A 27,046-nucleotide genomic window follows, 5' to 3' on the forward strand; every position below is an offset into this window, starting at 1 on the left:
TTGGCATTTGCCATAGCTCTAGAGAGCTAGGGTAGGACACTGCTTTTTTAAGAAAAAAAGATTTTTTTAAAAAAAACCTGGCAATGCGAGCCTTTCTCTGCATACTTTGTTGTACTACCTACTTCTACTGGAAAAGAGAGAAGGGGAGGGGAGAGAAAGAGAGAGGGGGAGAGAGAGAGGGAGGGGAATATAGGTGTGGGGATGTGAAGGGTGGGAAAGGGGAGTATGCACAAAGGCGGGCTCCACACCCTCCCTCAAACCCCTCACCCCTTCCCATCCCACCTTTCCCTCCACTCATCCTTTTTTGCTGATTCCGCTCACAAGTTTTCCTCTGTCTTACACATAGGGGGCACTCAATATAACACATGCCCTTCCCAGTGACCTGTCCTGCTGGAAACTCCTCCATGAGGTAGCTTCTGTTGGGAGGGGACCAGGGGCATCGTATCTGCAGGTGCAGCCTCTTCCTGCAGTTCTACCACCAACTTGGGGCTTTTCCAACATAAACACTGCAGGGGCAAAGCAGGGGGTGGCTTCCTTTCTCAACACTGCAGTTCTCAAGGTTGCCCTTGACCCAGCCCTACATGTAGCAGCCCCTTGGGGGCTGGGTGGATGGGTGGCTGCTTCTGCATTTCAGGAATTTTCAGGTTTGCCCAGGTCTGGTAGGTGGGCCTTGAGAAGGATTAGTGGGAAAGAGCTCATACTACATCAGTTCAAGGTTGTCCTTAGACCTGCCAGGTTCACCTTGGTGACAGAAAGGTGACCCCCGACAAGCATCCCCTGTATTGGCTTTCTGGATATGGGGAGGGGAAATCTCCTTTTCCAGGATGGGCTATGTTGCTCCCTGGGGATGAGACCTCTCTGCAGTGACTGAAGAGGCGCCCCTGCTGATTTCTGCTGTGTCACTCCCTTGAGAGGGACGTGTGAAGCTGTTCAGGTGTTTAGCGGAGGGAGATGAAACCAAGGAGTTTGGGTTTTCAGGCACAGGGGATAAAGGAGGGGAAGGGATAAAGGGTACCAAGGACTGCCCTGCACCTTCTCGCCATCTGAGCTGGGTTTCCCCGTATCCTGTTTGGCCCCAGGCATTTTATAGAAGAACAAAGTGGTCGGTACTCCCGAGGGGGCATAAAACCACGTCCGTGATAATACCAGCCACCGATTCGGCGCCAAGGGGAGTCCTCGGTGGCTGGGTCACGTGCAGACATTGTCGCCCGGGTCTAGACTGGTGTGAGCCGCCAGGCAGTGCGACTGGTTTCCGAAGGAAAGACTCACTGGGGGCTGGCGGCTCGGCCTCCGACACCTCCCACCCCTTCCGAACCCCGGATCCGGGCTGCCGCCCTGGGTGGGTTTGGCAATCGTCCTGCTTGAGGTGGTTCAGGCCGCCCACAGGGAGCGCAGCCCGGCAGTCACGAGCCGGGGCTGCCGGCTGGGCTGGTCTAGAAGGAGAGGGACGGGCCGGAACTGCAACCGCAGGGGCTGGGAGCGCGGAGGGGGCGGCAGGTGCAGGAGCGGAGAGGCGGGGCGGAGCTGGGCAGAGTCGCCGACTCTCAGGCGTCCCGGAGTGACCTTCCCCCACCCGGCCAGGGCCTAGAAGGGGTGGACCTGCGGCGGAAGGAGGCCGGGAGCGCACGAGAGGGACCGGATCAGGACAGCCGGGCCGGGGTCCCCGAGCGTCTGCCGGGCGCCGGGCGACGCAGGTGCCGGGCACCTCACTAAATAAAGAGCGAGTATGCGCCCAGCCCGAAGCGAGGGAGGGGGGCTGCGTGTTGCTGCCGGGGGGCCGCTCGCCGTTCCCCCGGCCCCTCTCCGCGCCCCCGCTCTCCAGCCCGCCCCTCACGCCGCCACTCCGGCTCCTTTGTGCCGGCCCCGCGCCCGCCCCTTCGAGCCCTAGGCCCCTCCCCTTCCGCGCCGGCGATTGGCCCGCCGGGCCGCTAGTGGGCGGGGCGCCCGGCCGCCTAGGCGCGGTATATAGTAAAGGTAGGGCATGCGCCCTTAGCCAATTTCTCGGCTCGTGGCTGGCCCCAGAGTCCTAGGCCCGCAGCCCGTTCGTCCGTCCTCTTGCCTCTGACTTTCTCCTGTCCCCTGCCTGTCTCTGCAGAGGTCACAGGAGGTGGGGGCCGAGCACGCGTCCCCGGCGGCAGCGGGAGCGGCAGCTGCGGGTTCGTGTAGCCCCCGAACCCCCCACGGGCAAGAGGAGCGCGTGGCGGACCAAAGAGCGCCCGCGAGCGGCCGTGAGCCCACCAATAGGTGCGGGGCTCGGAGCCGCCCAGCGTGCGCGGTCCCTCCCTCCTCTCTCCGCCCCCGCCCCCGCCGCCGCCTCCCCCTCCTGCCTCTGCTCCTCCACCGCGCGTCTGGCACTTTGAGAGCCGCAGCGGCAGCGGCGGGTGCAGCCTGCGGAGAGCCAGGCCGGGGACGCCGACCGGCAGCCGGGGAGGACGCGAGGGCGCACGCCGCAGTCTCCCACCCTTAGTCCCCGCGGCAGCTGCTGACCCGCCACCATGGCCCGCGGAAAAGCCAAGGAGGAGGGCAGCTGGAAGAAATTCATCTGGAACTCGGAGAAGAAGGAGTTTTTGGGCAGAACCGGTGGCAGCTGGTGTAAGTACGGGGTCCGCAGCTCTGCTCCTAGCGCCTTGTCTTTCCTTGTAGGCGCATCCCCTGCGCAGGCTCTGCGGACCGCTCCGCACGCTGCGCGCTGGAGAGGACGGAGGGGGTCGGGTGCTGAGCGCTGCTCAGATTGCGCCGGCCTGGGCTTGTCATCCTGTGCGGAATGCGGAGTCCCCGGGCTAGACGCGGGGTGGGGATAGGAGCGCGCCAGGTAGAGGGTTATGTATATTTTAGCGGTCTTCGTAATTTGCAGTCTATCGGAGCGTCGCTTGAGCTCTTCCGTACTGGGAATGGTCAGGCTGTGGGAGACTAGATATGCCTCTCCCTATAGACATGTTTCAAGTCCTTAAAAATGAGATGTGAGGCTCTGAGAGAACCGCATGAGGGTAATCGGATCGAATGCAGGCGAGGTTGTGTATTATAGCAGCTTTCTTCTAGTCTAAATATGTACCTCAAAAGGCGGGTGTGGGAGGGCGGCGGTGATGGTGGCAGAATCCATACACTGCAGTATTTCGTAGCGGTGCCCAGAGTTTCCCCCGATGACCTACCCTGGAGTCATCACAGCCCAGAAATGGCCCAGGAAGCTCCATGTCAGGACTTCGTTTCTGAGCCTTGGCCCCAAAACATGGCAAAGCCTGGTTGTTTTCAGTGTCTACAGAGAGATGCAGAATCAGTAGCTTGGGTTGATTACGGTGAAGGGTTACTGTAAGAAATAAATAGCACAAAGGCAGTAGCAGGTTATCTTATAAGATTTTGGGCAGCCTGTTGCTTGGCTGGATAGACTTTTTTTTTCCCCCCATTGAAAATTAAATACCTTACTCGTCTTCCACCTCTCTACACGGGAAGGGTGACATTTTTTTTTAAGGTCATTTTGAAGGGCAGAGTTGTAGGCAAATCTGTAACAGTCGTGACTGCTGGGGAGAGAGAGAGAGAGGGAGGGAACCCCCCTCCTGCATCACTGCCCCCTCCTTCTCTAATATCATCATCACCATCATCATCATCATAGACACCACTAGCACCACCACTGCAGCCACTAAGGGAGCCCTGGGTAGGTGCTGATGTGGTGCTCCTGATTGGAAGGATCTGTGAGCATCGGCAGGAGAATGAGTCAGGGAAATAATGCTTGGCTGACATTTTGAAACGGAAGAAGCTGGAATATACGATTTTTGTAGAGGAAAAAAAAAATGCAGCCTGTAGTGGGTCTCTTTGATTGAAAAGTAAAGGGTTAATAATGCATCACATTTCAAGGTTAGTCAAGGTGAAACCTCATCCCATACCTGTGCTGAGAAGCATAGATATCCCTGAGCCATGTTAAATGTAGGTCTTTAAAGGGATGGCTTTTAGCTTGTATTCTATATTTTGTTTTGGGAAGACTCTGTTCTTCAGTGGGATTACTGCCATAGTTTCTCACGCAGAAAGATAGCTCTCTGTGTTTTCTTAACGTGGAAGGAAAAGCCTGAAGAACTCTGGCTGTTTTGTAGGGTGAACAGCTCCTGGCCTGGGACGTCTCCCAGCAACTCCTGGTAACTCGAGTGAGGCCTGAGGGGTGCACTGCAGAATGGGCCCTCTTCTCCCAGATTCACTGGAGGTTCCTACCACGATGATCTGACCCCAGCCTCGTCATGGGCCAGGGGCTGCATTGACCCCAGCCATATTGTAAAATTTGCCCTCTAGTGTTTTTCCCTTTCATAAAATGTCTTTCGTTCCTCATTCCATTTCCAGAATGATATTTGTTTTAGAGGGTAAGGCAGTATGAAACGACTTGTTTTGTAAGCTGACATTTTATAAGGCAGCACCTCCGTATGAGAGAGACTGTGTTGATATTTGTGTCTTGATACCACATACAGCAAAGTGTTAAATACACTGATTAATGAATGCAGACATCAGGACTGGTGCTCTTGTCTTATCTTTCCTTCCATTTTCCAAGATGCTGGGTTAAAAAATCTGGTTTTTATTTTGCACTAATATGTTTACTCCTTTCGGGCAATGTAAGAAATGACAGAGCCCCTCACAGGCAGAGAGAGTGGCAGCAGCTGTGTCTCCTATGGAGAAAATGCCACCTTTCTAGTACTGGGCCCAACGTGGATGCCCTTGGGACCAGGGCAGGTTGCCCTTGGTTCAGTTCGCTTGTAGGTAGATTTTCACCAAGATGGACGCAGGAGCCTCCTCGCCTGTCACCTGCTGGAGAAAGCGCAGCACACAAATCACCTGGTGCTTTCTACCTTTTTATTAAGTTAATACAGGCGTTGGTAGATTTTTATGTCTACTGCTGGGCCCAGATGCCATTTTCCCTTCTGTCTGTGACCTTTTGAAGGGTACTCGTTCTTTGTTTGTTTGTTTCCTAACTGGAAAACCTCTATATTACTTGTATTTTTTAAAAGGAAGAAACATTGCTTCAAAGGAAAAAAACGTCTCTAAAGTTTACCCTCTGTGCCACCCTAGCTGGTTGGTACAGTATGCCCAGCTTTTCTTTCTGAGCCTGTGTGTCGGTGAGCCCCCACTGCATAGGCCCTGCCACACCTGCGTCATCCACTCTAACCAAGTGACCTCACAGCACCAACGGGGGAAACTGTGCCAAGTAACGTCTCCGAGCAAAAGAGAAGAATCCCCCACTGCCCTTAGCGTATAGTGTCGGGCAGATAGGAAAGGCTGTATCTCCTTCAATTTAATCAGCGTGCTTGCAGAATGGGTTGTTTTTCCGTAATCATATTTGTATTTTAAATCGTAGCCTCAATTATGTGTCTCCTCATGTTGTTAGAATTAGGTATCTGGAGTCCAAGGAATCAGTATAAAAATGCTTCCGTGGTTAGGCAGAGAGTGCCAAGATGAGGTGAGGGCAGCAAAAAAGAGGATACAACAGTTCTCTTTCTGACCGTGTTATACCAACTCTTGTACCTCTTAGGAGCATTCACTGGAAAATTTTTCCAGATCTCTTGACGTCACAGCCTTGCCATTTGCCTACTGCTGCCTGGATACAGAATGCAGCACTTAACCCTTGTCCTGCAGGGAAGCACTGATTGAGTTGGGGAACTATAGTTCTGCATTGTACAGTCTTTTCATTTTTCCTTATCTTTGCTTGTGTCTTTGCCCTTTTCCTTCTTTTCTTTTTGAATAGGGGAGAAAAAGGATGAAGCATTTTGGTGTGGTTTTATGTGTGTTTGGCTTGTTTTAACAGCTCTAGAGTATGATTTTCCCCTGAACTATTTATTTGCTGATAGAAAAGTTGAGCTTTTAAATGTACGGAGAAGGCGAACCTGGCTGATTACAGCCACAGTGAACGCACTCCCTCCTGACCGACCACACACACACACACACACACACACACACACACACACGCTTACACTTCTTTTCAATGATGCTTTTGTTCTGTTGCTTTCTCCCAAGGACCCCAGCATGTAATGCAGGAGATCTGAACGTTTTGAGAAGTAAGCTAAAGCTTCCTTGTGCAGTCATGTTTCAGATTTGATAACCCTACGGCTCACTGTTCCCACTGCTGCCTTCACATTGAGTGGCTGGCACAGGGCTGCCCGGTGGTGCCTAGTACAGCCTGTTACTATGCGGCTAATTGGGGAGATAATCCCTGTAAACCAGTAACTGATAGCCTCATTCCAGTCCATGGGCTTCTCGGTTTGTTATTTATTTTTTTTGGCTTTTGCAGCTCTTTCAGCCTCCATTCTGTTGTCCTGTGAACTAGGGGGAGAGGAAAATGCAGCTTATCAAGTCAGTCCTTAGTCTGAGTCTAGTCAGAAGATGAAATAAAAATGTGCTTGCCATTTTTACTATAGCAGTTCCTTCCTTCCCTTTTTTTTTTTTTTTTTTTCTTGTCTGGTGCCCCTGAAAGGAAAGACAGTGTACTTGGTCAGGAGAGCTTCACTGGGTCTCTCAGCGTTCATTGCTCTTTCTCAGCATAAAAACTCACAGGTGTTTGAATGTTTGGAGAAGCAGCAGAGCCTGGATTGTAGTATTGAAACGTCAAAGGATAAGCAAGCAAAGAAAACATCAGTCTCTAAGGAAGTGTGTTGTCATATTTGAAATGCACTGCATAAGCACACAAACACAGCCCTAGGTTTTATTGATGATCTTCAGGACATTTTTTTTTTAAAGGAACATTTATTTATTTATTTATTTATTGTCTGTGTTGGGTTCTCGCTGCTGCACGGGCTTTCTCTAGTTGCAGCGAGCGGGGGCTACTATTTGTTGCGGTGCTCAGGCTTCTCATTGTGGTGGCTTCTCGTTGCAGAGCACGGGCTCTAGGCACGTGGGTTTCAGTAGTTGTGGCATGCGGGCTCAGTAGTTGTGGCTCACGGGCTTAGTTGCTCCGCGGCATGCGGGATCTTCCCAGACCAGGGATCGAACCCGTGTCCCCTGCGTTGGTAGGCAGATTCTTAACCACTTAGCCACCAGGGAAGTCCTGTGACATTTTGTTTTTAATTTAGGGAATAAAATTATTTCCTATAAAGAACCTTACTTCTAATTGAATATTCATCCTTCCTATAAAGAACCTTACTTCTAATTGAATATTCATCCTACCCGGAACACACATGCACTATAATGGAGGGCTGCCCATCCCCCTGTTTTTACCCTACAGTCTGGGAACGAGATGCACTCTCTTGATCAATGTTGGAAAAGGAAGCTCTGAAGACACAGCTTGGAGGGGAAGCCGGGAAGGAAATGCATTCGTCTCTGGGAAGGTTTGCCTTGCATGCTGAGCATGTGACTGCATCACAGCCTTTTTGTTTCTGTCTGTTCCCCTTGCAGTTAAGATCCTTCTGTTCTACGTAATATTTTATGGCTGCCTGGCTGGCATCTTCATCGGAACCATCCAAGTGATGCTGCTCACCATCAGTGAATTTAAGCCCACGTATCAGGACCGAGTGGCTCCACCAGGTAAAATGAACGTGAATAAGTTCAGTTTTTCTGGAGGTAAAAGGAGCGTGACTTTTTCAATTGCGAAAACATTCTTCTGAAAATTGTCTATCATGTGGTCTTAAACCCAGCCTAGGAAGGAAAAATCGGGACTTCTGTCTGTTGCAGCCAGCTCTCCTACCTGCACTGCAGGCAAAGCTCCTAGGGTTGCAGGCATCTTATTTTCCCAGCTCTGCTGGGAGCGAGGAGAGCCCTGGTCCTCTACCCAGCCTGCCACTCACCGCCTCTGTGACTCCCAACCACAGCCTTGCTCTCCTCGTCCCTCCCACCCAAGGGCTTGGTTAGTGGGATCATTACAGGGCCTTTCCAGCTCTCACGCACATTTTTCACTTGCTTCAGGGGCCTATGACTCAGATAAATCCTATAAAAAACCAATCAGGCTCCCTTTTTTTGTTTGTTTGTTTTTTGTGGTACGCGGGCCTCTCACTGCTGTGGCCTCTCCTGTTGTGGAGCACAGACTCCGGACGCTCAGGCTCAGCGGCTATGGCTCACGGGCCCAGCCGCTCCGCGGCATGTGGGATCTTCCCGGACCAGGGCACGAACCCGTGTCCCCTGCATCGGCAGGGGGACTCCCCACCACTGCGCCACCAGGGAAGTCCTGGCTCCCATTTTTAAAGGTTAATTTATTTTTAGGGATGATGAGAAGCTCTGAAATGGCCACCCGCTCCCAGGGAGACGAGCCCTGACTTCAGGGGTCCATTCTTCCACCTGCTATTCACAGGCAACTTGACCTTGAACAAAGGCACTCTCTCTTCACTTCTCAATATATATGCCTGTTTGTTTAATAGGAGTTTTATTTATTGGCTTTCTGGGCCCCCTTTGCAGGTTAACTGTCTCCTTTAGCTCTGAAAACTTGGGGCAACAAAGAGGTTATCATAGAGGAATGCAAACTGCCGCATGAGTGCCCTGCGGTGATGTGGGTGCTGTCACTGTTGAGTGACCTGCCCTGTACGTGTGCATGTCCACGCTGGTCACTAAACCCTGGGGAGACCCACTGCCCTCATGCCTGACGCTGACAGAAGGACAAGACAGCAGCCACAACCGATTGTTCTGTTTGTGATTGTACTGTCTGGCTCATCTAAAAGTCTTTGTCAGGACCTGGAGAGAGGAAATGTTGCATAACTTCCGGGTTCTCACATTGTCAGTGACCTTGAGGCTGCCTGCCGCTGGGGGTGGCAATGACGCGTCCCCTCTACACTTTCCCTGGGCAACGGTTTAGTAACAGCTGTACTGAGGTGACAATCTTGAGGCTATCTTCATGGGACTGAGCAGCCTTGATCAGGTGCGGCCGCCAGTCACAGCCTTGTCGTGTCCACCTCCTCCTTGGGCATGAGAAAGTCCCTCGGAAGAAAATCTTCAGAATATGGAGATGGAAAACACTGGTTTTTAGCCCCAAGTCAAGTAGTCCTCTACTGTAAGAGAACCCCTAAATATTTCCAGATAAATTTAGATCTAGGGGATTTTGGAAGTGAAAAAAAGAGAACATGTAAGTATATAAAATGACTGCTTAATAATATTCCAGTTTCCAGCAACTGTTTCCTAAAAGAGGTGGGTCTATGGAAAGGTTGAAGCAAGAATTCCGGTTGGTACAGTGAAACGTAGGATCTTAAGTAAACATGTTGGACTCTGGCTTTTATGATAGTAAAGCACGGTGTGTCTTTTCATGTTCACTTTTTTTTAAAATTAATTAATTAAGTAATTCTTTGGCTGCATTGGGTCTTCGTTGCGGTGCGCGGGCTTCTCATTGCAGTGGTTTCTCTTTTTTTTAAATATATATTTAAATTAATTAATTAATTAATTTTTATTTATGGCGGTGTTGGGTCTTTGTTGTTGCACGTGGACTTTCTCTAATTGCGTTGAGCGGGGGCTACTCTTCGCTGCAGTGCATGGACTTCTTATTGCGGTGGCTTCTCTTGTTGCAAAGCACAGGCTCTAGGCGCACAGTCTTCAGTAGTTGTGGCACACGGGCTCGGTAGTTGTGGCTCGCGGGCTGTAGAGCGCAGGCTCAGTAGTAGTGGCGCACGGGCTTAGTTGCTCCGCGGCATGTGGGATCTTCCTGTACCGGGGCTCGAACCTGTGTTCCCTGTGTTAGCAGGCGGATTCTTAACCACTACGCCACCAGGGATGTCCCTCACGTTCACTTCTGCTAGAGTTTTTATGATAGCATTAGTCATAATTTAAATTTGTGTAGACCTTTTATTTTTTCGCTTTTTTTGCCATTTAAAAGCTAATTTTCACTGATTCACTTTGTTATAAAGCAGAAACTAACACACCATTGTAAAGCAATTATACTCCAATAAAGATGTTAAAAAAATAAAATAAAATAAATCCCCAAAAAAAAAAAAAGCTAATTTTCAATCATGATGCCATTTTCTAATAATTCTTATACTCAAAGTCAAAGGCGACCCCAAAGTCAAGCATTTTCTTTAATTTCCTAGATTTAAAAACTAGTCCTTGACTAGTTTGACTTTGGGGTATCAGTCTTTTTTAATAAAATTAAAAATATTCTTCATGTTCTTTGCAGAAAGGGAAGTTTCACTTTCAAAAAGAAAGAGCCAAAGAGCTGGACCTTTTAAGTAAGGGCTTGTAAATGACCTTGCCTGGAAAATCTACTGGCCGAGGTGCCTTCTCTCCGTTTCCCTCCCTCCCCTTCCTTCCAGCCCCTTCCTAAAAGACACATTCTGAGTACCTATATTTAGTGTCCTCACAGCAGTTGGACTGACCTGACAAACCGTCACTTCTCCAAAGGAATGCTGGTGGCTCATCTTGGAAATATGCATTCCTGTCCTTTGGTCTGAGTCACAGGAAAAGTGCTTCCTCAGCTCTCCATCCTCCCTGCCCTGTCCCTTGGGTTCTTTGTCACTTCTCTGTCTCTCCTTTTCATCATCCCCTCACCCATCACCTTGCCAGGAGAGTCTAGGTCAAGCCCCCTTTTACCCTCGCCTTTCCAAGGGACATGGCATTAATTTGAAAATGATAGAGGCCTTTGAACCGGGAGGCCAGGTCGGCAGAGCACTTGCTGCGAACAAGGGCAGCCCGTGGACTCTCCCCGAGTGCTCTGAGGGACCCTCCTGAGCCCTCCTCCTGGCATCTTTCAGAACAGATCTTAAGAATTTGTATTTTTGGTAGGCAGTAAGAACTGAAGGAATATATGGAAGGATACCCTGGCAATTTTTTGACTTCAACTTAATATCTCTAAGCCTGTATTTTCATGACAGTTAAAGGGAGAAAAGTGTATATTTAAGTCAAGTGGACCTAGTGAGAGTGAAAGAGCTGGTCCATCATTTAAAGATATAAAGACTTATTAATGCTATTATTAACTAAACTTGAGTCGTGAATACAAACCTGGCCAGACTGGGTTTTGACTGCCCTTTTCACACTGGAATACCTAGTAATCAGATCTCTTCTAAATAACATGTGTGAATGTGGTCAAATTAAGCAGTGGCAATTGTGCGGTGCATTTGGGTCGATACGTCCGTAGCAATGGACAAGATGCTGGGCTAAACCCAGAAGTCTCAGAGTAAGGACCAAATCATCAAACGGAAGAAAAATGTAAGAAAAAATGGATGACATGTACGGTTTCTTGCCCTGAGCAGTGGTGGCCATCACTGCTTATAATGTCTTACAGAGTTGTGTTGCTATGAGATATTGGAACAGATCTGCCTGCTCAACCTGGAAGGCAAGGGCTACTGGGATTTTATGTCGAAACATATTAATTTGCTATTTTTGTGGGTCAGAAATGGTTACGTGTTGGCAATTTCACATTGCCTAAGCTAAATATGAAAGCCGCCCCTGAGGTCCTAAGCCACGACACGATGGTTCCCAGTAAAATTGACCTGAGAATGACAAGCAGGGGCTGTGGAGCTGGACACAATCCCACCATTCTACACAGTACTTAACTTCACTGAGCCTCAATTTTCTGATCTATAAAATGGGAATAATACGTGTAAGGGTTAAAAGAGATGATAAATATCTGTAAGGTGAATAGTACTTTATAGTTGCAAACCTAGTGGCATTAGGTGGCAATATTAACAGCCACCTCTATTTTTATAGCCCTATCATTTCACTGGAAGCAGCAGTTTCTTCTTTTTGGATATTGAATTCAGTATTTCCAGGCTTTGGATGATATAACAGAGATGCTTTGACACTTAGATGATATGACACTTAGATTTTCATGAAGGTAACAGAATCTTAGCTGTCCAAGAAAAGGGTTCGGGAGAAGTTGGGTTAGGAAACACGTTGAAGAAAAATGTTCAGGTGACATTGTGTTGCTTCTGTAATCTCTCCCTCTAAAATACCCACATTTGTTGGATTAGCCCCTACCAAGCTTTCCTCCCTGAGGGACCCTCTTAGGAGAGTCCTCAGCAGTTGGTCAGTGGCATCTCTTCTCACCATGTTAACGGTGCTGGATCTGGAGAGAGACATGGGTGTCAGCATGCTAGAGAGGGCAGGAGGCACGCGAGCGTGCCCGCTCCCCCTCCCCGCCCACGGTCACGCTCACGAGGCCCCGTCCCTGGTTTGACCGTGCACTTCTCGCTGCCTGGCCAGTGGTGTAATGGAAGAGTCTCCTCTTCCATCCCTGCTGCTCACGCCACAGTGGGATGAACCAAAGTGTGTGTGTCAGTCAGGGGGTCCAGGGAGATTCCCAGCTGCCTTACTTCCTGGTAAGCAGGTATGAATATGTGGACTCTTCTCTTCCTGTTAAGTTGTGGACAGGTTTTTTGTTTTGCTTTGAAGTAAAGATGGCTCAGTGCCGGAAGAATTCTTTTTTTTTTTTTTGCTGTACGCGGGCCTCTCACTGTCGTGGCCTCTCCCGTTGCGGAGCACAGGCTCCAGACGTGCAGGCTCAGCTGCCATGGCTCACGGTCCCAGCTGCTCCACGGCATGTGGGATCCTCCCAGACCGGGGCACGAACCTGCGTCCCCTGCATCGGCAGGTGGACTCCCAAGCACTGCGCCACCAGGGAAGCCCAATAATTCATTTTTAAAGGGTCATGTTTACCATGAGATGGTAACCAACATCAAGGCAGAAGAATAAACAGGGTGGGAAGACCGGCAGCCCACACTGCCACCACCAGCAGACTCCATTTCATCTTGATTGGCAGAGGGAAACATCTTGTCTTCAAATCCATTAAGATAGAAGGCACCTGTAATTCCAATCTCATTGTATTGGGTTGGCCAAAAAAGTTCATTTGGGTTTTTCCGTAACATCTTTGAGAAGTCATCATATCGAGCTCAGAATTGCTTAATTTTTTTTTTTCAAGCTACATTACACCCATGTTACTCTCTTTCACTTAAATTTCAGAGGGGCAATTGGACATATTTGGCTTCCTTATGCTTCAGAGGAATTGTTCCTTCAAAGTGCCAACAAGGTGTTTTTCAGCTATTTCGTTAGATTCCATTGATCCGTGAGCTGACACGATAAATATGTGATGCCCTCCAGGCCCACCTGGCGCTCTGTTCCCTCTCCTCTCCTCCCTCCCTCAGATGGGTCCTGCCAACCTACTCCCAGAGTTTAAGGCTGTGGATGAGCTGGCATTGGTGACGCTAGGATTTCTGGAAGCTGCTGCCCAGAGTTGTAGTTTGGGTAAAGGGTTGAGAGCAGCAAACTCCAGGTTCCCTTCCTCGGTGAGCCTCGCTGTTTGCCCTCCACAACTCACCCACTTCTTCATGTCTAAAGACGAGGGTACAACTAATAAGTCAGCTCGGGTACACGGGAAGTCTACTAATTAACTTAAAACTGTTCTTGGAGACACACAAAAAATGTGTCTGCATTCATATGCTCATTTTAGATGAGTGAGCAGAGGAGAGCCCTGTGATGAATAGGACCAGGTAATAAATTTCATGCGGAGATGGGGGTGGGTGTAGGGGGAGATGGATCTGTGGAGCTTCCGCTGCGCTCACTTGGGGGAAGGCTCGGGGAGGACGGCAGTGGAAAGAGCACCGGCCTCACGGCCTCCACGTCTATCTCCATGTCTGTGGTACAATACCTTGGGTTGCAATTGGTGTCTGTGCTTGTTCAGCGCTCTCATTCTAGTGATCTCAGGACTCCAGAGCCTATCTGACACAGACAAGACGAGAGGGAAGTTGGGGAGATGAAGGGGAGCGGGGAGGTGTCCCCTAGGGGCTTCCAACCAGAAAAGTATCTTTCCCCACATACACACGTGAATAGACGTCATCAAGTATCCTGGATAACGTGGTGTCTTGTTTGGGGATAGTATTGGTCACTTAGCAAATTTTATATCTCAAGTCAAAATACTATGTGTGCTTGTTCTTCAGTTTGGCCTTGGATAAAAAAGCATAATTAACGTAAAATAGTAGGATTTGACTATGTATATTTTCCCATTATCAAAGGGGTTGTCATTTATCTTGGGAACAAGCACAATAACGAGCTCTACAAAATATCAAAGATATGTCCCTGTGAAATTCTGTGCACATCTAAGATGGAGCCCTTGAACTAAATAATTCTCTCTCTGCTCGCCTGAAGATGATCATACAACTACAGGAAAAAAACTCTGATGATAAAGGGTAATTCCATAAACAGAGAAGGGCCTTCAACCAGTGTGCATGGCATTCAGCTTAGGGGAAAAGATTTGCATACACTAAGGGTTGTTGAACATCCAAATAGGCTGTAGCGAAAGTCCAGCAACCCATCTTTCTAAGACTTTTCTTCAAAAAGAGCAGCTTCTTGAGGGTTTGGGAGGGTAGGTGTGACCCTGCCTGGAGGTAGGGGGGTGGACGTCAGCTGATCCCAGGCCACAGTCGAAAGCTGAACCTGAGGCAGAAGGTGAGGCTTAGGCTACGGGTTTCCAGAGGGCACAGTGGCACCTTTTTCCCTGTGCTCTCCCTGTATTTTATTAGGTAAACTGATATTAATCATGCAGGGGTGAAATAAAAATTAAAAACAGCAGTCAAAACCCATAAATATCTTAGTGGCACTTGAAGGGGTAAAATGTGTGTGTGTGTGTGTGTGCGTGTGTGTGTGTATATGTGTGCCTAGAAATGTATGACTGTGTGTATAAAATCACACACCCCCAGCTTTTTTTTTTTTAATTGAAAATTACTTTTCCGCTTGGAATGTACAGGAGACACATGATATATATGTGTTGTGTGCATGGCTACCTTTATAAGCATTTCTTTGCCTCCTGGAGGTTTCTGTGGAGAATGATACCTGTTTAGAGTATTTGGCCTAGTGATTTATTGGATGTAGTAAATGACAGGTACAAGCAGCTGTGCTTTGGGATTCCCCCTTTGAGTAACTGCTAGAAGGTTAAAATGAATGCATTCTAGTTTCAGTACTTCAGACTCACAAGTAGATGAAGAAATTATAAGCCTGCTAACATTATAAACCTAATTGGAAGCAAAATACTTCTTTCTTAATGAAAAGCCTTTCTTTTCTCTTTCCTTTCCCTCCCTCTTTTACTTGCCCTGACCCCTCCTGCTATGAACACCTACTAAAGCCGAAGATTGAGTGTTTTCCTTATTTGCTTCTCAGTAGATGGGGAACCAAGGAGAGGCCAGTGTAACTCAAAAACAAATGCAGGGGCTTCCCTGGTGGCACAGTGGTTGAGAGTCCACCTGCCGAGGCAGGGGACACGGGTTCGTGCCCCGGTCTGGGAAGATCCCACATGCCGCGGAGCGGCTGGGCCCGTGAGCCATGGCCGCTGAGCCTGTGCATCCGGAGCCTGTGCTCCACAAAGGGAGAGGCCACAACAGTGAGAGGCCCGCCTACAGCAAAAAAAAAAAAAAAAAAAAAAAAAGCAAATGCAGAGCCAAAGGGTTTTTGTTTGTTTGTTTAATTATTATTTTAACTTCAAATCTTATGTTAAACGGACATACTCATTAAAAACCAAATATTAAAATTTCACATATCCAGATTCTCATTTCAGTCTTTCAGGTGGCTTTATTTGATAATAATCAATCTGTAATTTAAGGCAAATGGTCAGATCAGGGCAAAGCTGTACAGAGCTCAGCGTGGTTAATGTCGGTTCAAGTTCAGAAGACTGGAGAAGCAAAAGGTTAGATCTGTTTCCTGGAATATAATTTGAAACTACAAGCTAGTGATTGGGTGTTCTGCTATCTTTGGCCTCTGGGAGTTACCACTGCAAACAAAGCTCGGCCTTATCCAGAGCTATAACTAAGGACTGTTAAGGAGTGAGCAGTGTGGAGAGGGACAGCTGAAAGTATCTGACCTAGTGTGAAAACAACTAATGAGAAGGCCAGTCAGCAAGATGGGATTTGTGTGTCCTTGGAGAGGGTCAGGCTTGAGGAATTTGCCTGTGGACTCAAGATAATAAAGAAGTTGCCAAATCCAATCCTAATTCTTTCTATCCCTTTTTTCCATTAGTCTGATAATGTAAAGTAAATGGTTTAAAGGATTTAGATATCAGGTCAAGGGTCCTTCATCTGCCTCTTGTAAGTATCTAATTGCTATCTAATTAGGGAAATGACTAGGAGTTTTCCTAATGTTTTAGAGAAAGTCTCATCAGAGATTTTAAGATTATCCAGAACAGAACTGTCCCGGGTTGGGGGGGGATTGATCTCTGATAGCTTCCAGGAAGAGGAATTCTCAGGTCAGCAGGTTCTGGACAAAGAAAAGAGTGGAGGCAGAGACGGTGGGTGAAAGAGTGAGGGACCTTCAGAAATGTGAGGAGGGGCTGAAGAGCAACAGCCACCCTGGACCGTGGGGCGGCCTTCTGGATATTTTTGTATTATTTATGTACGTGCTCCATAGGTGAGGGTTTAGCGACAGAAGCTGATTGCATGACCTCAGCCCAAATGGTTCATGTTTTTCTGGATAAGCAACATTTAGATCAGAAGTTAGGTATCTTAAAAGGATAGTCACTAAGGCTTATATTCAGAGATCCCTCAGAGATTCCAGAGGGAAACTTTACAGAAGAGAGCGAGACGCGGCCGAGCTCCCTGAGTTGACCCATCATTCCTGGGCTCCCGTGGCCAAGGTTGTCACGTCACTGAAAATGCAAAGGATGGGGCAGAGACTTTGGCCCAAGGTCTAATCCAGCTGGGCAAGTTACAGGATTGTAAGACCCAATGCTTAACTGTCCATTTCACCTCTTGCCTTCTCAGTTTCACCGGTTTCTGCTGCTTCTCTGTACAGGACACAGTAGAGATTCTTCAAGTGTGCTGATCTGCTTTTCTCTCATGCGGTAACATAGAGGCTTGACAGGGCTTAGGTCATAAGCCAAACTCTCTGAAGGATTTGGGCTCTTGGAAACTGGTAGACACAAGACCAACTGTGTGTAACATTTTTCTGAGCCAGTGGGTACCACTGTGCATGTAATAATAATATCTATATTTCCGTTAGTCTGCTGAAGAATTCACTCACTAGCAGTACCCTTTTGGTAGTAAAGGGCCCACAGCACTGAGTGAAAGGAGCTAATGCCTGGGGTCTCCCACGTGTCACGTGGTCTCTTTAATAGTGGAGACCCTGCACTTGGCATTGGGAAGGATGAAAAGCACGCCGCAGAATCCCAGCTCCTCTTGTTGCTTTCCTTTTCTCTCTGGGAGAATCTGAGAAGTACATCCCTCATCCTCATACACACATCCGGGAGATAGAACAGCCGCTGGAAGAGGGATGCAGAAGCGGCCAGAAAGTGAGAGGCGGACTGCTGGGGAGGAGAGCTGAAGCCAGGCCAGAGGGAACACTGACCTGTGTGACCCTCACCTTGCCATTTAGGTCCTACCGTGTTTACTCTCAGTGTGACCTTCTAGGGTCACTTTCCTCTTTTTAACCTGTTGGGTGAGATACTCCAAATCTCACACCAGGCTCACTGACGTTTTGTTAGCATTTTCTTTTTTGCTGCGTCACTTGCTCTGCAGATGGACCATGGCTGGCATGACTGTAACTCATCACACTGATGTCCCTGCCATCAGCCAGACGGTCGTTCCCCACCTTCTTCCTACCTGAAGATTAGGCGAGACTGCTCTTTGGCTTCTGACAGTTGCTCTCATGTTCTTCACCCTTCATCTGTCTACCGCTCTCCCGCCTTCTCCTTCCCAAGCCTGAAAACACTGTTTAACCCTTGGCCCATAGATCTTCTCTTAGTCCATTTCTGCCCACCACCTTCGCCACCAGGGTCGAGGCAAACTTCCTGCCTGACAAATTCAAAGGCATTTGCCTCCGAGTTCTCTGGCTGCCCTGTGCACTGCCTTTCTCTGTGGCCCCTCGCATGTGAATGCCCCTCAAAGCTCTGTTCTCTCCTGACTCCAGGGTTACTCTGGGAGAACATACCATCCCCCTGAGTTCTGTTAACCTCTGGCTCTGGGACTGTCTCTGCACTTCCCCAGGTCCAAGCAAGTCACCTTGACTTAAATGTCTTGTTTACAACCCAAACCAGCGATGACCCTCCTTCCCAGACGTTGCGCATTTCAGCATTTCAGCCGGGGATCCCTATTTACCCTACTAGCTCAGGCAGGAAATCCCAGTGAAAGCTTCTCCTGACCTCTGTTTTACTTTGTTTATGTTTGCACGTATCTATCATCTTTATCATGTGGCCTCTTTGTACCATAAATAATCACAATGCCAGTTTTCTAACTAAATAATGTAGACAAACATTTTTAGGGTATATTTAAATTGCTTAAGTCATACAGTTTTCTACGGTTTGTGAGCATCATAAAAAAAATGTTTTAATTGTAGTAACCTTTATTTTTAACTGAAGATTTTCTGCTACTTCCTCTCTGACTCATTTCCATCACTGTTGACAGCTTTTTTCCCCCTGAAATTCTTCAGGTTCTCCATCACCCTTTCCGAGATGATTCTTTTTTTTTTTTTTCCGGTACGCGGGCCTCTCACTGCTGTGGCCTCTCCCGTTGCTCCGGATGCGCAGGCTCAGCGGCCATGGCTCACGGGCCCAGCCGCTCCGCGGCATGTGGGATCTTCCCGGACCGGGGCACGAACCCGTGTCCCCTGCCTCGGCAGGCGGACTCTCAACCACTGCACCACCAGGAAAGCCCCCGAGATGATTCTTAACGTCACTGGTAGTTTGTCTCGGGCACCCTGTCTGCCTGGCTCCAGACCCTCACGTTCCTTGTCTTCATCTCCCATCGTCTCCATTCCTCTAGGGAACTACAAGCACAGAAGAACTTGCCCATTCAGCCCCCTGAGCTGGCCCCCCCTCCCCTCATTATTTAACTGATTTTGAAGCTCAAAGCCATCCTTAATGACGAGAAAAAATAACGGCCATTTTAGCCCAGGCCCTACTGAAGTCTGGTCTCACTCTGGTCATCACTTCCACTTTGATTAGGTCATTATCTTCATACCCACCTCACGACTGCCACCCTCAGGTTCTAATTCTCTAAAGCAGTGGTTCTCAAACCAAGGGTGCTTAAGGATCTCTTTAAGCTTGTTAAGCAGAGATTCCCAAGTCCCACCCTTAGAGATGGGGATCTGGCAGGTCCGGAGTGGAGTCTGCCAGGCTTCGTGTTTAACAGGCCCCTAGGTGAGTGATGGAGGTACCCTGAAGGGCTGTGATGATGAGGCACCTTTCATGCCCAACACAAAGAGGGCTGGTCTGGGAGTGGGGATTCAAATAGGGTTGCCAGATGAGCAAATAAAAATACAGGAGGCCCAATTAAATTTGAACTTCAGATAAACCATGAATAATTTATGTAAGTATGTCCTGAATTTTACACGAGAGATACTTATATAAAAATTTTTTCATGGTTTATCTGAAATTCAAATTTCACCATGCATTTTATATTTTATCTGGCTGTCCTGGAATAGAATGCCGTTGTGATTGGCTCTCCACCCACTGTCTTGCATAGTGCTGTGTAGTGTTGTTCAAATATCTATTTGGGAAGTCTTGTGAATGACAGAGGCTTTTAGAAGTTAAAGAATCTAAAAGTCCATTGAAGAGTGGAAATCCAAGGTGCACATACCCTGGCTGGCACTTGACTTTCTCAGGATAACCACTTATGTTTGGAATGGAAAGCAGGAGTAGTAACTGCACATAAATTGCATATTCCTCCAGTTTAGGTGAAAAGATCCAAAGAAATGTCTCTACTGAGTAGTCTTGAGTCTGTAGCATTTTCAGCGGTCATAAGTTAATTGATTAAAAGGAGTATGGAAGACGATGTCTGTGCTCAGTCTTACGTACAGTTAGAAAAGGAAAAGCCACCTGCATGAGATGCTTGCTAGCAGTGCGCAAGGGAGGACTGGAAAGATGACAGGCTTTAGAGTACCACGTGCTTGGGTTAGAATTCCGGTTCCACCACTTCCTCTGTGACCTTGGGTCAGGTACTTAACCTTTCTGTGCAAGAAGTGTTTTCATTCATAAAAAACAGATACGCTTATCATGAAACGTTGCTGGGGAACTTAAATGACATCTGATATCAAGACATAGTCATTGGTACTTACGTATTTAACCTAAATGCCAGAGAAAGGATTTCACAGGAGAGAGAATTTATTTTTTTATTATTTTTATTTATTTTTATTTTTTTGCGGTACGTGGGCCTCTCCCTGTTGTGGCCTCTCCCGTTGCGGAGCACAGGCTCTGGACATGCTGGGCCCAGCCGCTCCGCGGCATGTGGGATCCTCCTGGACTGGGGCACGAACCCGTGTCCCCTGCATCAGCAGGTGGACTCTCAACCACTGCGCCACCAGGGAAGGCCGGGAGAGAGAATTTAAACCATTCTTTTTAGTCAGATGGGATTAGCAAAGTATGTTTTATACGTGGAGAGTCAGCTTTTGAAGTATCTTGGTTGACTACCTTCCCACTCATGACTTTGCTCTGTGTTTTTCTAACTTTCTTCCTGCTCTAGGATTAACACAGATTCCTCAGATCCAAAAGACTGAAATTGCCTTTCGTCCTAACGATCCCAAGAGCTATGAGGCATACGTGCTGAACATAGTTAGGTTCCTGGAGAAGTACAAAGATTCGGCCCAGAAGGATGATATGATTTTTGAAGATTGTGGCAGTAAGTAGACGTATTTTGGATGTTTGTGGTTGGTTAATTCTGATTTCCTGTTTCTATTTGTTACTTAATGATTGAAAGATACTCCTGAAATAATTAAAAGATTGAACTCTGGCCATACTGAGAGGATAGTTTTTTTGTTTTGTTTTGTTTTTAAAGCAGGAACACTTTATGGGTTAGGCTTGGATACAATGAAATAAACAGTATAGCCTCAAGTATTACTTTTACCTGTATTTGAAAGGTGTCTTACTTTTGAACACTCCCAAATATCTCTGTTTTTACTACTCAGACTCAAAGACCACAGTTACAGATTTGATTCTCTCACATCCATTGATTTTGAGAAATACAATTGCTTATATTTCCAGATTTCTGTCCCCCTCCCTCCCCATCCAACCCCTGGCCCCTACAGAAGAGTTCACAGGACCTTCTGTCACCAAAATGAACCTTTGGTGTGATTAGCTATAACCACACTGATACCGATGGAGGAGGGTTTATGGTCAGGGTATATCTTAGAGACCCTGGCCGGGATGGATAATGAAGTATGTCTTATCCTATGTCCATCATATGGATAAGAGAATGACTGATGAATGTAAACAATGGCTCTTAGTTCCATTAAGCCATTGACAGAATGCACATCTTCCTCCTTGCTACCTGGAGTGTGAATTTCCCAGCCTTGTCACGCCTACCAAAACAAGACGCCACTCTGAGTTACCAGGTGATACCAGCTTTTCTGATTCAGTTCAAGCATTTATCACCTCCAGTTCTTTAAATGGCAGACCGTTGTGTAATATGGGGTGAATTGCCATTTTAAGTCATTTTAAAAAGATTTAGTAATTTAAAAGAAACTCTTTCACTAAATTTTTCTCATTAGAATTTAAATGAGGTTTTCATCTTACTTTGTAGTAATTAAAAGGCCCGTATGATAGATACTTAGAGTGAATCACTTCTCAGGAGATGGACTGAATTGAGGCACTTTATTTGAAGGGAAAATAGTTAGTTTGTGGACTTAAAAATATGTATATAATTTATGGTATTTGCATCCATTTCCTGCAGGATGCTTTAATCTTGAATTCTGTTCTCATTTATTCTTTCTCTGGCTTTGAAATAAAAAATGCAACAATACAATTTCTCACTTGAACAAATGCTTATAAGAACTCAGTGCTGAAAGACAAAAACTCAAAAAGAAATTTTTTTTAAACCTTGAATGGTGGTTGAAAAGGAAAAACAATTCTTTCCTACTCCCTTTTTACTGTTTAACATGTTAATTAGAGGCATAGCTCCGAGAAATCCCGACCATGAAACTTCCAGTTCTGAAAATTATTGGCAGTCCTTTTGTGCTCTAATTATAAACGTCCCTGTTATTGAGCTGAGCTGATGTCGACCTGTGCAAATGATGCTACTCCTGAAGAGAGATCCAGTTTCCTTTCAGTTTTCTAATTAGTGGAGTCATCCATTATTTAAAGAAAGAAAAATCGGCAGAGACCCAACATCATGTGCTGCTCATCGAGCACTGTGAAGCTTTGGTACTGGCTGTTGCTTTTGGTAAAATACCTTTTTAAGGTCAGTGGAGAGAGGAGAGATGGCTTGCTGGAAATCCTTTCTTAACTCAGGTGATATAATACATTAAGTGCAGGATAGCCCTGTCTTCGAATAAGTCATTGTGACAAGGAAGAGAGCCCTGTCCTTTCTCAGTGGTGCTCAGGGAATTGTTGGTACAATGTGAAAATGGCGTTTGCATTTTCAGATGTGCCCAGTGAACTCAAAGAGCGAGGAGAATTTAACAACGAAAGAGGAGAGCGAAAAGTCTGCAGGTTCAAGCTTGAATGGTTGGGAAATTGCTCTGGAATAAATGATGAAACTTACGGCTACAAAGAGGGCAAACCATGTGTCATTATAAAGCTCAACCGAGTTTTGGGCTTCAAACCTAAGGCAAGTAATATTTTAAATCATAGAATTTAGATGAGCCATTCACAACTCGATGTAGTCCTTAATTGGTATGAAAAGAGACCCTAACAGACGTTTAAAGGATACTCAGTGACAGTTTTGAAGCTGATCAGTAGAGTAACACTGAAAAACCTCTGTGGCCACCTTGGAATTCTTAGGGTTAGGTCATTAATCTCATTTCCTAAAGTTAGAGAAATTCTGTGTGGCAAAGCCAAATTCTGAAGTAAGTCCTGTGGCCCTGTTCTGGATTTCTATTATGTAATTCTATAACGTAAACTCTTTAAAAGTAAAAAAGAGAAAAAGATGTCTTTAAATTTAAAACCTACCTGAACTGTAGGAGCCACAGGATTTAAAACAAACCAAAAAAAATCTCGTAATCTGAAATAATTATCTGGTCATCAGAAAAAATGTTTTTTTTGTTTTTTTTCTGAATGAAGTTTCCGTTACAACTTCTAATTCAAAATTAGAAGTTGAATACTGTCTAGGTTGAACTTTTATAACCATGCCATTGGCTTTTGCCATTATTGCAACTTATAATGGGTAAATACTACTAGAGATCATTGAACAATTGCAAATTGCCTTCGCTCACCATTTGGTGGGATGGTAGCAATTCTTTAAAATTAGAAGAAAAAATTGTATGGGTGTTCTCTCTGTTTTTATAAGACTGCTTATTTCATTCTCTCCCCCAGCTCATGAAGTAAAAAATGCTGTCCTTTTCTCTTAAGCGTGGATTCTTACAGAAGATTTCTCCCATTTGCTCATGAGAGCATTGCCGTTAAGAGGGTAGTTTTTGGTTCTGATAGGAATTGACTGCAGTATACAGAGTTATATGAACAAACTTACTTCATTTCTGGAATCTGGCTCTTTTGTCCATTAACTTTCTATTATATGCTCTTTATTTCTGCAATGCTTATTACCCATGAATAATATTTTCAAAAGAAAGTCAATGTAGAGATGAAAAGTTTTATTAACGTAACTGAAGGATACATCAAAACTCCTTTACTGCCACCAGAGGCAAAAATGGATGAGTGGGTGCATGGATGTTTGCCTGGCTGGCTTGTTGGATCTCCTACAGAAATTAATGTACCTCTCAACAGAATTTTAATCTTCGTTCCACGTAGACTAGGAGGTAATCGAAGAAGAATGGTGAAAGCCATTATGTCACACTTAGAGTTGATATTCATATTGCTAGGAAATTCTTCACCAAGATAAACAAGCTATTTGGCAATGAAAGGAATTGGTGCAGTGTATCCAAAGGACTAATCGTGATCTTTGCTCTCCGAATCCCTCACTTTTGATAATTCCTTTTCCTAGACATTGAATGATATTTGTCCCCCACAGAGTCTGTTGTGATTCACATCTCTTCCCATATTTATAAAGATATTCTGTTAAAGTGATGAATTCAGCTACTCTTTCTTTTCAGTCTTTGTTTTTTTTTTTCCTTTGGATTCCCCTTGGTTATCCATTGCCACTTTCTGATTCAGCCCCGCATCCCGAATCCCCAACTCTTTCGTTGTTGGAATTACAGAGGTTGCAGTACTCCACATCTCACTTGATGTGCCCGTTCCCTCACTCCCCGAGGATAGATTCTGGTAACTTCTTTATCAATGTGTATTTTCTCTTCATATTTTTAAAGATAAATCTATTGCTGGCAGAAAGTTCCAAGAAGCAAATCTAGATGATCATTTTCTTATATTCCAAAAGAAAGAGCAGTACCAAAAATAGTCCTTTACTGATATAGAGAATTGTGCATTTTATCTGACTTTGATTAGGCTATGTATGTGTTACATCTCATGTCAGGACTCACATACTCTGCTGATGTGAGTAAGCAAGTGCCTGTCTGTCTTCCAGGGGGTAGATGTCCATCACACTTCTCCTGAGATGGATTTGAGCCAGGGATCCAGGAAGGCAGGCCCTGGATATTTCACTACAGCAGTAATTTTCAACGTGTACTATGGGTCCCTTCGATGGAGTTACCCCTTCACAAGACCCCTTCATTGAGGGCAATGCCACTTTAATCTATTTTACATGCTGGACTTGCCTAACAAAACTGGGACTTAAATGACAGGGCCTCCACTGGAGATTTAAAAAAACAAAAAAGGGAAAGAAAAAAAAGAGGAAAGCTTACTTGAAGAAGGCATGCTTGAGGGAGAAGGATGGCATTATTTATTCATGGCTCGGGAGGAAAGCCCAAGTTTTATAAAAACAGAAATGTCAACCAACCTTTCCATCTAATTATAATCTTAGCAAATGAGAAGAGAGCATTATTTCTGAGTTGGCTCTTATTTTTCAGTGTCCTTGAATAAAGCTTCTAATGGGTTGCCATTAGAAGTTCCATTTAGTACTGGGCTACACATCACGGCTTAATTGTAGTGGTCACAAAACTTGGGCATTTATTTTCAAGAACATCACAGCATGACCTTTCCTAGACTGGTTAGGAGAGTCATTCATTCTGCTGTCCTCAAGCGTTTGGTTATTATTTCAATTGACCAAAGTGTACTTGTTTGGGCTACAAGCTCGTTTTATTTTTCAGAAGTTAAAGGAATTATTTACAAACTTATTGACCAGCATGGATTTTATTTTTAGCCTCCCAAGAATGAGTCCTTGGATACTTACCCAGTGATGAAGTACAATCCATATGTCCTGCCTGTTCAGTGCACTGGCAAGGTAAGGAGACCTTTAGAGTTACTGAGGGTGGGGCAGGAGAGAGGGGAGAATGAATGAGATTGTTTTAAATTAGAGGTAAAACTTTAACATGGGAAATAAGAAGCACTGCTTCCAGGAATCAGTCTCAGCTGATGGAATTGTAGCTACACTGGGTAAAACTTCTTAAAAGAACAGAACGATGTAACAAGAATAAAAACATCTGTCAGTTTCTCCAACTGGAACAAGAAACCGAAATATGTGAATTTAATCAGTTGGAATATTGGTTTACAGAACTGAGGTGAACTAGCCCACGTGAGTGCTTCTCTGGCTCACATGGTGTGTTAAAAACTTGAGGCCAACGTTTTTGTTTTTTTTTTTTAATAATTTTACATTGAAAAATTGCTTCTGGCTTTTCTTTAAAAACAATATTGAAATATTAAGGTAACCATCAATGTGTATTCCCTTTAAATCTGAAGACAGGTACCTGATGGACTGTTTAGAGAGAGAAGCAGAATAAAGAAAGGGAAATCTCCAAACAGTTCAAATTTATGTTGGCACCAAGAAAGGAAATGGACACAAGAAAATGAAAGGCAAATAGTTAAACTTTTGGAGGTAATGTCATTGAAAATATCCACTGGGCCAACACTGAAGACTTTCTTTCAGTGCTGGCCCTACTTCTAGGAGGTTGTGTTGGCTTGAAGAAAGGCCTTAGTTGGCTTTTGCTGCAGTTTCCCATTTGTACAGTGAGGAAAGCCTCCTTTTAGTGACCGTTTCTCAAGGCTACTAAGGATTAGGCTGAGTGTGTCTCTTCCTCTCGCGGGAGATGCGGTTCCCGTATCCTCCAGTGGTTAGTGCTCACCTCCTCCCGCGAGGGGTTTGAGCTGGCATGTCCGCGGATGACCCACTTCCTCCAGCAGTAGCTTGCAGACTGCTTTGTGGGACTGAGAGTCTCATTTGTATGTGAGTACAAATCGTCATCCAGGATGTGAGCCCTGAAAAATCTCATTTCCTCTCTGGTTTCCAGCGAGACGAAGATAAGGAGAAAATTGGAACCGTGGAGTATTTTGGACTGGGCAGCTACCCTGGTTTCCCGCTGCAGTATTATCCCTACTACGGCAAGCTCCTGCAGCCCAAGTACCTGCAGCCCCTGCTGGCTGTACAGTTCACCAACCTCACCATGGACACGGAAATCCGCATAGAGTGTAAGGCGTATGGTGAGAACATTGGGTACAGTGAGAAAGACCGTTTTCAGGGACGCTTTGACGTAAAAATTGAAGTTAAGAGCTGATCACAAGCACAGATCTTTCCCACTAGCCATTTAAAAAAGTTAAAAAAGATACAAAAACCTACTAGTCTTGAACAAACCGTAATACGTATGGGACCTACACTTAATCTATATGCTTTACACTAGCTTTCTGCATTTAATAGGTTAGAATGTAAATTTAAAGTGTAGCAATAGCAACAAAATATTTATTCTACTGTAAATGACAAAAGAAAAATAAAAATTGAGCCTTGGGACGTGCCCATTTTTACTGTAAATTATGATTCCATAACTGACTTATAGTAAGCAGTGTTTCTGGCCCCTAAGTATTGCTGCCTTGTGTATTTTATTTAGTGTACAGTACTCTCGGTGCACACACTCTGGTCATTTTTCAAGCCATGTTTTATCGTATCTGTTTTCTACTTAACGTGAGCAAAGTTTGCTGTCCAAGGTGTAAATATTCAATGGGAATAAAACTGGCATGGTACTTTATTTTTCCTTTTCGGGTTTGGCTCTTTCAAAGATGATAATGGCCCATCGATGAGCATTTTTAACACACTCCATAGTCTTTCCCTGTGGTGTTTGTTAGGTCTTTATTATTATTATTATTATTTTTCCTGGGTCTGGGTTGCGGGGGTGGGGTGGGCTGTTATGGGGGAACTGCCCTTTAAATTTTAAGTGACACTACAGAAACACACACAAAGGTGATGGGTTGTGTTGTGCTTTGTACTGAATG

General features: G+C 45.8%; 1 protein-coding gene across 1 annotated transcript; it reads left to right on the forward strand.

Moving 5' to 3' along the window:
* Positions 1-1,995: 1,995 nt before the first annotated feature.
* ATP1B1 (ATPase Na+/K+ transporting subunit beta 1) lies at positions 1,996-26,802 on the forward strand. The gene is made up of 6 exons (XM_060033666.2): positions 1,996-2,592; positions 7,360-7,488; positions 20,307-20,462; positions 22,204-22,388; positions 24,990-25,070; positions 26,074-26,802. The coding sequence occupies exons 1-6, from the start codon at positions 2,496-2,498 to the stop codon at positions 26,335-26,337; spliced, it is 912 nt and encodes a 303-aa protein (XP_059889649.1). The 5' UTR covers positions 1,996-2,495; the 3' UTR covers positions 26,338-26,802.
* Positions 26,803-27,046: the final 244 nt, after the last annotated feature.

This window comes from Delphinus delphis, chromosome 1, assembly GCF_949987515.2.
Source record: "Delphinus delphis chromosome 1, mDelDel1.2, whole genome shotgun sequence".
NCBI classification, from domain to species: domain Eukaryota; kingdom Metazoa; phylum Chordata; class Mammalia; order Artiodactyla; family Delphinidae; genus Delphinus; species Delphinus delphis.

Excerpts from the sequence above, each read along its gene's own strand:
- ATP1B1 (XM_060033666.2), top strand. The coding sequence starts at position 2,496 with ATGGCCCGCGGAAAAGCCAAGGAGGAGGGCAGCTGGAAGAAATTCATC. Across the intron at positions 2,593-7,359 it reads CAGAACCGGTGGCAGCTGGT|TTAAGATCCTTCTGTTCTAC; the intron begins GTAAGTACGGGG and ends TTCCCCTTGCAG. Across the intron at positions 7,489-20,306 it reads GGACCGAGTGGCTCCACCAG|GATTAACACAGATTCCTCAG; the intron begins GTAAAATGAACG and ends TTCCTGCTCTAG.